At 40.4% G+C, this 12085-nt stretch overlaps 1 protein-coding gene across 1 annotated transcript in view; it reads left to right on the top strand.

Moving 5' to 3' along the window:
- The window catches only part of LOC104280371 (M-protein, striated muscle-like), a 72525-nt gene that overhangs the window by 45117 nt on the left and 15323 nt on the right, over positions 1–12085 (top strand). Inside the window, 9 exon segments of the mRNA XM_009878000.1 lie at positions 3640–3796; positions 4707–4813; positions 4921–4965; positions 8119–8255; positions 9109–9253; positions 9883–9942; positions 10200–10267; positions 10843–10956; positions 11696–11783. Of these exon segments, the coding sequence (XP_009876302.1) occupies positions 3640–3796; positions 4707–4813; positions 4921–4965; positions 8119–8255; positions 9109–9253; positions 9883–9942; positions 10200–10267; positions 10843–10956; positions 11696–11783 (921 nt within the window).

Here is a 12085-nt window from a genome sequence, read left to right as displayed (position 1 = left end):
TTGTAGCTGCTCCTGCCTGCAGAAATGTTCAGGGTTTGTTTGGGATGGCACTGACTGGGAGACGTTGAGCAGACATCACCAGCAGTCATCATCCTGGCTGCCTCAGGAGCATTTTCCCAGGATACTTTTCCAGTTTCTGACGCCCAGATCCATTCTACATCTCCTGTAACTGCAGCTTTCCTGGCCCAGCTCTCATAAATGGGAAAAATCCTAAGAAGCTTTAAGCTGGCTCTCAGTGAGGATGTAAGTCAAGAAAGTCTGAAAAAGAAGATCTGAAGTTGGAGGTGTAAAAGAACTGGAGAATGCGGCGTGGGGAGACTGGGGCAACTGCCAGTGAGGCTAGGATAGAGAAGAAGGAGTAGGTGGTAAGCTGAGAGGGTGTAAGATTGGGATACGAGGATGAAAAGGGATAAGTGTGTGAGTAAGAAGGGCTTGGGATAGGACATTTCAAAAACACAGTAGTCATAATTTCAGATCTACAGGCCCCTGAAGGACTAGGGCTATTTCTATCACTTCCAAGTGGAATAAGGCAAAACTTAGAAACTTATTCTTGAAAACAGCTTATATGCAGCAACCACCTCTAAAAAGAGAATCAAACCAGTATTAGTACTAAACCTTTGGCTTTACTAATCCATTTTCTTTGTTATGATAACAGTCTTCAAGTGTACTAAATAAAGGATTTGGTCATACCATTTCAATTCAGGAAAATGCAAACATTAACTCTTGTGAAGGTGATCATCATGGCAAAAAGAATTTGTAAAGTGTTTTCAGTGTTCATTCAAATGAGGTCTATGCCTACCTGGCAATATGAACTTGAGCAGACATCACCGTTAGAGAAGGAGGTACATCACAGGATGACGGCCTCTTTGCAAGCAAGACTTGGGTTCATAGGTATAATGTCTGAGGGATCACAGGAAAGTCAGGGTTTGGCCCACTGAAATCTCAAGGAAGATGAAAATTATTTACTTGTACAAATCTGGTTGACCCATATTTTGAGCTGAGATCTGCGGATATGGCATCCACAAAACTAAGCTTCTTAAAAGTGGTAGGAGGACAAAAGGCTTATTAAAAAAAAAAATTCCGAAAGTCTCTTGGGCAGGCTTCTACCTTTCTCACTCAAACCATACAAATCTCAAAAACAATCATACAATTCTTTAAAAATTACCACAAGTCTTTTGGTGTTGCCTAATGAATACTGCCATTACCATCTTGGATGGAGACAAAATATTATTAGGTCTCTCTAGACAATTCCTGTCTGGAATGCTGCTTTTAGCAAATGTGTAAAATCCCCAAACAACTTAGCTCTCTAATCAAAAATGTAAGTAAATAATATCCTGAATAAAAATATTTACTTTAATAAGGATGGTACCAATTGTCTTTATCCAGAGAAATGTGTAAATGTAATGATGCCATACTTTGTATCCACCTTCTTTTGTTTAAAAATTACATATAATTTTTACAGTTATCTTCTAAACTTAAATAAAAAAACCCACCCACATAATCAAATATGAATCCAGGCTACTTTTGAGCTGTAACTTTATACAAAAACACTGTGGTGTGTGGGAGTCTCACAGGAAGCAGGGGAAATCCAAGAGCAGACTGTATTTTCCCCATTGCTGCCATTAGTACTTGTGCATCTCTGTGCAAAGCAAAATTAGATTCTAGTCCTGCATCGGTCACTTGAGAGGAGCCTGAACCACAGAAATGAAGGAAACCCTGTCCCATTCAACTTTTCTGACTATCTGTATTCAAGATAATGCCATTAACTCTAGTATTTTGAAGCTGTCTGCTTTATCTTCATGTTATCTCTTCCCTTTCAATGCAATAAAATGCTCAGATAAATGGAGATTTGACATGGCATTTAAGTATTTTATTTCTTACAATAACTTTAAGAGAAGGTCTGGATGATATGTTGAAATCATCATGCCAAGAGGAAGGAAATTGAGACTGCTATTGCTAGGGCAGCTTCTTTGGATTCACTTTGTAGGATAGGTGGAGACCTCTGCTCAGTAATTTAAAAAGATTTTCTTTTTTCACTCATACAAATATTAGACGTAAATGCCAGCATCACTTCCGGAAATAAATGCTATGCATTATTATCGTAATGAGAATACTTCAAAGCAAAAATTAAAGTTTCTGTTCTTGAGATGAACCTTCTGGCTGTAATTCTTCACACATCACATAAAGTGCCATCAAAAGATTCATGTGCTAATGATCTACAGGGAACTGAACACTAATGAAATGTCAAGTGATGAATTTGCATATAATAAATTAAATTATAAAAAATTTGCAAATATGCTGTTGCCTAGTGAAATATTTGTAGGCTATAGACTTAGTTTTTCATATATTAGTACTAAATGTGCTTCATTACTGCTAGGGCTGGTAAATAACAGTACCAAAATGGGAATATTCATCCATCTTTCATAAAATGGTTATGTCAAATTATAAAGACTAAGAAAGCTGCATGTACACAAATTGCCATTACAGGAACTACTCACAGTGCTGGAAAGGACATGTATAGTATTAGGATGATGAAATACAGAAATTTCCTTGTGTGCTTGAGGCTCAATGTTAGGAATAATGTGAGCAATAAGGCCCTTGTCTTTAAAGTACAATACTTTGTGGAGAAAGTGTGTCTTTAGCATTTTGAGCAGCCCAGAATTGTCTTAGGCTGAGTAATATAACATGAGTGCCCTATTTGGATGCGAGACCCAGCTCAGAGCTGTACAGAAAAGGAGGCTGGATGTTCTCCAGCACCTCTCAGTGCACACGCTCTCCCTGACATTCTCCGACAAGTTGTTGAAATAAAAGTTAATGCTACAGATGACATGCCCGCCGAGCCACCTGAATCCCAGCCGAAATTCCCTCAGCTTCACTGGGGTGCAAGGGGGCAGGAGAGAGGTGCCTTCAGGTTTCTGATCTGAGATTCACTCCCAGGGCCTCTCAAAGGACAAACTGGGTCACCTTATCCAGCTCAAGGACTGTAGGTACTGGCAAAACAGGGTGGGCGACTTAAGCAGCTAATTGCAAATGTTCACTCCCCTTTGTGGGCCCAGGATTAATGCTGCAGACGGCGGCAGGGCTGGATGCCAAGAGCAGTGATTAAACCAACCTCCCGGAGCAAAGCCAGTGCCACTGAAAACGTGCCTCAGTTGCACAAGTGTGCACTGCTGGGGTGACTCGATTGTTTCCCCTTCTGCCTCCTCCACCTCTTCAAACACCCATTCCCTTTAGAGCTCTTATCTTGTTAGAGAAGAAAAAAATTCATGCTGCATAATGAAAGCTCTGACTACCCTTTACCGTGGAAAATGTTGCTAAATGTATTTCAAACATTTAGTGGATTTAGAGGCTTGCTTTTTTTTCCCCTGCTTCAGGTTTTTCCAGAGCAAATACTGTAACTCTCATTTGTGCTTAGACTGGCTCAAAAAATCGGTTGATTTCTGATGCTCTTTAATCTGTGGATTAGAATAAGAACCGTTCTTGTGAATCAAAAACCCAGGAGGCCAATGCTTGCAGCAATTTATGTGCTACCTGAGAAAATGGCAAAGATCTGCTTAATCTACCGTATGAATGACATCTATATAAATTTGTTTACTGGCTCCTCTGAGAAGGTGGAATTGCCTTGTTCTGCTCTTTCAGGAACCAAGGAAGTGGTGGTTGATGTAGATGACAATGGAGTCATTTCCTTGAACTTTGAATGTGACCAGATGTCTCCAAACTCTAAGTTTGTTTGGTCCAAGAACTATGAACCAATTGAGGATGACTCCCGACTGACCATCGATACCAAAGGCGGAAAGTAAGAATCCTCAGGAGTAGCAATAGTCTCATGTTTAAGAGATCTAGACTGGTCACAGAGATCCATCGTTTTGGATCTGTAGCTCAGTAAGAGCTACATCTCTGTCTCTGTTTGTGGAAGGCCACTTCATGACTACGCTGTTCTCCAGCAATTCCATATGCAGGCCATTTGGGACTTGAAGTTCACACAGAATAAATCAGACCTCCTGCTTGGGCAACTTGGTTGAGTTTGGCATAGGGAGAGAAAATACATGCTCTATCATCTTACAACCTGTCAAGCAAAGTAAACTATTATTATTCCTATTGTTATTATTTTAAATCTCCAAAGGATAAAAATATCCAGCAAAATGTTTTTGCCATGTAATGCGCTTACAATCTTTAGAGGTGCAGGAGTAAGCAGGACTCTCGTCTGATGGCATCACCATGGCCTGATTTGGTAATTTGTACAATGCACTACAAGCCTACTCTGTTTCTTCCGGCTTTTAACAGAGAGGAAGAAATGGCAAATGCACAGGTTCAGCTTCTGAAGTGCCTGTGTGCTTCTCCAGTAATAGAAACCATACAGAAAGAAGCATGGCATTGCATATGAAAATTGAATCAGCCTGTACTTACACTAACCTTCTATGGTCTTCAAAGACTTGATATCATATTTTTAAGTATACTTGAACTAGGTTAAACTAGCTATCTCCAGTGCTTTGGGCACTATCTGAGAGTTGTGCCATCTCCATTTGCATCACTCATGGTAGGACCTACCCTGGTTTATACTGGCCAGAGTTCTGGGTTTGCCTGCTCAGTCAGAGTAAAAGCTAATACAAGCCAATTTTTTTTTTCTGATATTACAGACATAAAGCAGGGGTTTGGTTCAGACTGATCTCATCTTTTAATCAAAATGGGTTTTTTTCCTCCTGAAGGTCAAAAGCTACCTTTAAAGATCTTGGAGAAGATGATTTGGGAATCTACTCTTGTATTGTTACAGACACTGATGGAGTTTCATCAAGCTACACAATTGACGAAGAAGGTACTCACCGTGTCTATTAAGCATGCCTGTTTTGCTTTCACATCTTTTTCCCTCTCAGATCTATAAGGCATGCACACCTTATATTATTTCTTTTACGTATTTTGCAGAAATGAAGCGCCTGCTTGCTTTGAGCCACGAACATAAATTCCCAAGTAAGTGAAATCAAACATATCTGTAGGGGAGAATTTTGTATGCAGTGGGGTACCACAAAGCTCCTGCCACCATCAGGTATGGAAGTCACTACCTGATCTGTTGCAGGCTACTGCTCTAGGCATACAGTAAGTCTATGTAACAGTTGGAAAATAAGTATCCCACCCATTTACTTTGTTTCTTCTGCAGAACAGCCTTTTATACTTACACAGCAAACCTAACTTAATTTGAAAAATTCTCTAACTTTTTTCCAACTGAATTTATCATAAGTTAAATTTAAGGTTAACAAAGAGGACAACTGTAGTATATTCATCTGTAATTATCTCTATATACCAATCTGAAATTCATTCCCTCCCTTTTTCCTGTAAGACTTGACAGCATGAACATCTTTCCTGCTGCTTGAGATGGTATTTTTGTCAACTCCACAGACGTCCTGTACCTTTGTGATACCTTGTTAGTTACTTGAATAATTGAGAAAAAAAAATATTGAATTGCATAATTAATCTTGTTGCATACAATGAGATGAGACCTGAACCTGGTCTCATATTCTCCCACTGCACTCTCTTCCTTTTTGTTCCAAGCACTAAGACTCCTGCCTGTGTTTTAACATCTTCAGCTTTGTGCAAGCACTGCTGGCTCCTCTGCCAACGCAGCCCTCATTGCACCTCTCAGCCCAGTCAAAAACTGGCTGCACAAGTGGACTTTTGCCCACATCATTTCTCTTTCTCATTTCCTTCTGTGTCTCTTCCATATGAGCTCTACTCTTCTCAACATATTGTATCACCTTTTGACAGCTTAATGACAGCCCAAGCAACCCCTTTTTTAAATTCTGGTCCTCCCAGTTCTTTCCTTCAAATTATATCTTCATGCTGAAAGTTACTCATCACAAAACCATACTGTTGTCACGTGTACTTGCCCTGACCCTCCTGTTTTGAGTGCTCTTCCACACTCTGTGTTCATAAGTAATGCCACAAAATTAAACTCTTCAGGACACAAATCCTGTCTTCTTTTTCATGCTGTATTATGTAATAGTACACTTCTAGTTGTGCATAAGCTTCCAGGAGGCACAGGCAAAAAGAGAGATCACTCCAGAACATTTCCTTAAAGAGGAAACTGTCTTACTTCCTTTGGCCATGCTAGGCCCTGTGGATACGAAAAAATAAAGAAATTACAAACAGGGGTTGATATTCATCTGGCTCAGTTTTGCAACTGTCCGAGGACTCCCTGTCAAGTGCTTGCAGAAATTTGTGATGTTATACAAATAGGATGTAAAACCTTGTAAGCCTGAAGTAGCTCTCAGTTGGTGCTTATGGCAATGTTTTAAAATGAGATTTTAGCTCCCTGACGTCTGTAATGCAGATTTGTCCAGTTCCTTTGGGCTGAGGAGTGAAAGGCCTTTTCCCTAAAAAAGAATCCTTTTCCACCTTTTCAGCCCTTTATTTAACAGCTTCTGAGATACTTTCCTCTGTTCCATGTTAGACGAAGATATTAATAGTTAATTACATGCAAATCAAGTGGGGGTTTAAAATTGCTGTAGAGCTGACAGCGAGACAAAAGCAGTGCAGCCTGATGTCTACTCACACACTCTCTCTCTTGCTTCCGCTGGCTTTTGTAGCATTTCAGTTGCTTTGCTTTGAGAAATTATGCAAGACCTGAGATTCCTTCTGTTTCTTATAAGCAAAGTGATGCGCTGGGTGAGGAAGCTTCACAAGGACCATTTGCACTGCTGAGGCATGCTCTTATGGGGTTTTTCTTTGCCCTGCTCCCTCGTGGTAACACTGTCCCTCCAAGCTTCTCTCTCTGGCTAAGCCTGTGTCTTTTTCCCAATTTTCTTTCTTTCCTGTGACTTGCCTCACCTCCCAGAAGCCTTATTTTCACCAGAGATGGGTCCTGTGCCACTCAGGCACCAAAAGCGTAAGGGAGGTGTGTGAAGGCATACGTGCGACGAAGACAGGTGGTCTTCAACCCCTAACTTTGTTTATCAGTGTGGTGGGATGGCAGCTTTGCTCCAGAAGGCACCCCACTCATTTAAGAAGGTGCAGAGAGAAAGAGAAATTAGACACTACCTCAGTCCCAGTCCTTTCCTGCTGTAGCTGAGCCTTTGCACACACGGAGCTAAATAGACAACTCTGCCCTGGGATTCATCTAGGAGGAGGTGTGTCTTTACGCTATCACCAGACTGTATCATCAAGCATTTTGCAACATGTTTGTATGCTGTCCTCAGCTGTTCCGCCTTATATCCTAGCAATACAGCTTTACACTGCTGTGAAAGTGGAGATTGCGGGAGAGTTCACACACAGCATACGTACTCCCCAGAGTATGATTTTTGTGCGTTTCTGAGCATCCACTAAGACAGCTAAAAATGATGGAAGCCAATAAAATGAGCAATATGTTCAAGTTTAATGTTACTGATAAAGATATCTTCACAAAAAGATAAAGTCACTTTTACTAACAAGAGCAAGAAAAACTAAAAAAAAATAGTAATAATAAACTAAAAAAAATAGTAATATCAACTACAGTATAGTACCCTGTACATGTTGTTGTTTTCTTTTTCCTGCTAACACAAGGAGTTGGATTTCCAGTATTCATAGATAAACATCATGTACCAGGGAGACGGAGCATGTGTTGTGATACTTGGTGAATTCTGGAGATGGAGGTTCCACTCAGCAGAGGATTAGAGTGCTTACAGAAATCTCGCAAACTGCAAACTGCAGCTCTGATCTGGCTTTGTGCTTGGGTTTTTTTTGATTTTTTTTTCTATTGAGTCAGTTCACTGTCTTACATTAATGTGGTTAGGCAACTCATTAAACATGGGGCTGTGCCATATGCCATGTAGACTCACATCATGTTGCAGAGAAGCTAACAGTTTACCTTTGAAATAGCCTTGTATTAGAATGGGGTATAACTCAAATCCTGAACACTTCCAGTCTGTACTGACCTAGTAATTGGAAGATCAAAAGATTAAATCTTGTCTGTCATCCTATGTATATGTGGGTGGAGATGCAGTCTGTTTATATGAAGAGCTATCATAAGGTATTTACCTTGCATACGGTATCCAAGTATAAAAGGAAGAAGTGGCTTTCTGATTATAGAAGAAAATTGTTCCTGGGGTGCAGGCACAGTATATGTTCCATTCTTTTCATTCTTCTTTGTAGCCGTGCCGCTTGCCTCAGAGTTGGCAGTGGAAATTTTGGAAAAAGGAGAAGTGAGATTCTGGTTGCAAGCTGAAAAACTGTCTGGCAATGCAAAGGCCAATTTTGTATTTAATGATAAGGAGATTTTCAATGGAGAGGTAAGCCTTTTTGTGCCTTTTTGTTGCTTACATGAGTTTGTATTTTTATAAGTATCAGTCAGTATCAATGTCTCTGTCTCTAATGTACTTCCAACTAGTGTTTCACACTAATGCATTTTCATGAGAAATAACGTATGTCATTGAAAGAATCATTAGAAAGATTTTGTACATAGTTCTAAGCTCCAAATGAATTCTACTGGATGCAATTTATAAAGTGGAGTTAAATGACTTCCTGCCACCTTTGTGAGTACCACATGTCCTGTTAACTAGTGGAGACCATAGGAGTTACTGCAATAAGGTTAGTGCCAGGTCTTCAAGAAGTCACTGCAGTAGCCCAGAGTCATCCTGTCTCCTTCATCTATGGCCCTAGCATATCCTTGTGCTCAGTTTTCACCTCTCTTTGCTGTTTAGAAGAATTTATTTACACAAAGGAAAAATTCCCAAGTGGTTGATTCCAGCAGCAGCCAAAGACATGACACGGCATGCTTTTGTTGCAGCACTGATAACAGGTGGAAGACAGAGATAGAGCACTCTACAGAAAATCTTATAAAAATATAATCATTGTCAAAAAAAGTGTTACTCTCAATATATGCAACAAAAATCCCACAAACAATTTCTAATGAAAAAGACCACAGTACTCACCATACAACAAGCATGACACGTGCTTGGATAGCATCAATGAATAGGCTTCACCTTTAACAGATTTATTTATTTGGTTATATGTTTAGAGCTGGAGATAGTGGGAATCTGAATAAAGGAAACAGAATTTCACCTAAAGATATCATACAACATTTGACAAATGTTTTCTTAGTCTGATATCCATTAATTGTTCCTTCACTTTCCATTCCTGAAGAAATATAAAATGAAGGTGGACCAGAAGACTGGCCTTGTTGAAATGATTATGGATAAACTTGAGGACAAGGATGAAGGGACTTACACTTTTCAGCTGCAGGATGGAAAAGCGACCAGTCAATCCAGCCTTGTCCTCATTGGTGATGGTAAAATAATCTATATTACACAGTAGGCTGGAAAAATTATACCAAGGTTACTTCAGCTGTCATTTTCACTTTCCACTTTTTTCAACACCAGTAGATATTCCAGTGCTTTTTCTGTCACAGTGCTTGCCTGCCTTATATAGGACAGGGCATGTGTGTGACCTGAAATTTTTTAAGTCCTGGGAGGTAGTGGAATTATTATGGAAATGCAAAATATTGCAGGATGTCACAGTTTGCTTTTCTATGGGTGAAATGAAAATTTCCAGTGTAAAAAGCCCATTCAGCTGGGAACAAGTATGTGAGCTGCACCTCTAAGAGCCTGAGCGGCTTGCTCACTCCACTGCTGCTCATTTGCCTTCTTACCAAGAGCAGAGAGTAGCTGTATGATTGCGGATTATGCTTCATGAGCCATAACACACTAAACTCCTGCTGCCTGCAAGCAGCTAGAAAAGTTGAGTTAGCTGTAATCAGCTTCTGACACTCTTGAAATGTTCAGTGAAAACCTAACCCTGTGGAAGGATTCTCATTGACCTCCAAGGGAGGGTTGCGCCTAACTGCTACGATGTCATTCAGTAATGCACAAATGGCACATGATGTTTAACCTTGTATTTCTTGCTGGTTTTAATTCCTAGTATTCAAGAAGCTGCAGGATGAAGCAGACTTCCAGAGAAAAGAGTGGCACAGGAAACAAGGTGATAATATGGATATTTATAAGAATCACATATGTGTTAGTCTGTTAAGAGTTTGTTTACATTTATAACATGCTAATTTGAAGTAGATAGGTTTTGTTGTGTTATATGGTTGCTTACCTTCTCAAGGAGAAATAGGAAAAATAAAAGTACATGAAAATACAACAGTATTCATGTCAAGAAAAGCACATTTGTCTCTGGTTTTGTATGCTGAATACCATTGATGTGACCTTTAAAAGTATATCTGTGATTTTAAACAGGTCCTCATTTTGTGGATAAACTGGGCTGGGAAGTTACCGATGAGTGTAACGTGATGTTGAAATGTAAGGTAAGGGGCAAGGAAAACATTGAGTACAATGTTCAAAGCACTTTGCCCTACCATTACTCAGACAGTAAGGGTGGGAAGGGACCAAAGACATGCCCTTTGCTATTGTACACCCAGCTGCATCTTGGATACCGATAGAGCCTCTGCAGGTTAATCACACTGGGGCAACCGTTCATTGCATGTAACAAAACACCTTGGAAAAGACCTTGAATGTTTTTCTTCAAGTCTGTCACCCATCCACCCTGGAAAAGGTACCTGAATAGGAATAACAAGTCTTTGCACATCCTAGGTCTTTCTCATTTTTGGACGGTTCATATGTGTAGAAGTCCCTTGGGCAGGATCCGCTGGTTCCCTAGGCTCCTGGAAGCTGTTGGCAGTCCTCCTCTCTCTCTTTTAATCCCTGCTGTTTTCCCTCTTGCACTCCTCATTTTAAAATGGAGGCCTGCAATAACTCACTGCAACCGAGTTGTAATGTTTGCTGTTCTTTTATGAGAGACTTGAATAGGCTGTCCTGTGCAACACTAAGTTCCACTGCTCTGATAAGAAAATAATTATTATTTGTTTTTTATCCATCTTAGGTGGCTAATATTAAAAAAGAAACACACATTGTGTGGTACAAAGATGACAGGGAAATAATGGTAGATGAAGAACATGATTTTAAAGACGGTGTGTGTACTCTGCTGATATCAGAGGTGAGTGACTGTCCTTGCTAGCCTTCAGCTGAAGTTAGTTATGAAATTAGATGAATGATATGATCTAATCTGATATTTCAGCAGAACAATCAAAAAAGGAAGTAGATTTTTAAAATGGAAAAACTCACAAGGCATCTGTGTTTTAGCTAAAGCAAATGTCTACCTATAACTGCTTGTTCAGATTTTCAGGAAATGATGACAGAAGAGATAATAAGATTGTCACTTCCTTTGCATGTCAGTTTAACAACAGAATGAGACCACATTTATGTTTCAAATGACATTTCGAAAGCACTTGTCACTCAGGCTTTCAGAAGATGGTTGGACTTGATGATCGTAGAGGTCTTTTCCAACCTTAATGATTCTATGATTCTATGATCACCCTCTTGGAGTCATCAGAGAGGTCTGGTCTGAACCCAGCCTTGCTGCAGCCTCAGAGAGGGTGATCTGCATTCACCACTTCATTTCTTTTCTCTCAGCTCTTTGGCCAAAGAAGGGAAGAAGTGTCAGGGTCCCCTGGGGCCAGAGGCTCCCCCACGGCTACAGCCCAGGACCCCCCTGCCAAGGCCCATCCCACAACCCCAGCCCGGAGCAGGGCAGCTCTGGGGGACACCAGGGCAGCCACAGCGTTGGACATTGGGCACCTCTCTGGGAATGGGACATAAGCTGGGTTCAGGAGTAAAATCTGGATTTTTTAGCACTAACTGTTCTGAAATCTGGTCTTATTGTTACAATATTGCAGTTTTCTAAGAAAGATGCTGGGACTTATGAAGTCATACTGAAGGACGACAGAGGAAAGGACTCCAGTGAGCTAACGCTTAAGGACACAGGTCAGAGCCACTTCCTGCATGGTGTCACCCACACCAGCTGCAGCCTGACTGATCGCCTGCAAGTGGGTTGGGGGTAATACTGGCAACTGCACATGTCGTCTTCCTGGGGCTTTTTTCCTCCTGTACACAAATTCATCTCATTAGAAAAACAGATTTTTTTTTTTTTCAGTTCAGATAATGCCTGGATACAGCTTAATGCATCTGATTTCTGCATAATTTGGGGAGAATACAATGACTAATGCTAAGCAAAATGATAACAAGTTTCCTCAGGGGGCCATCAGTAATGTAAGTCTACAGGTATA

This window comes from Apaloderma vittatum, unplaced genomic scaffold, assembly GCF_000703405.1.
Source record: "Apaloderma vittatum isolate BGI_N311 unplaced genomic scaffold, ASM70340v1 scaffold5941, whole genome shotgun sequence".
Taxonomy (NCBI): Eukaryota; Metazoa; Chordata; class Aves; order Trogoniformes; family Trogonidae; genus Apaloderma; species Apaloderma vittatum.
The sequence above is the reverse complement of the archived record's forward strand: the minus strand, read 5'-3'. Positions and strand labels throughout refer to the sequence as shown.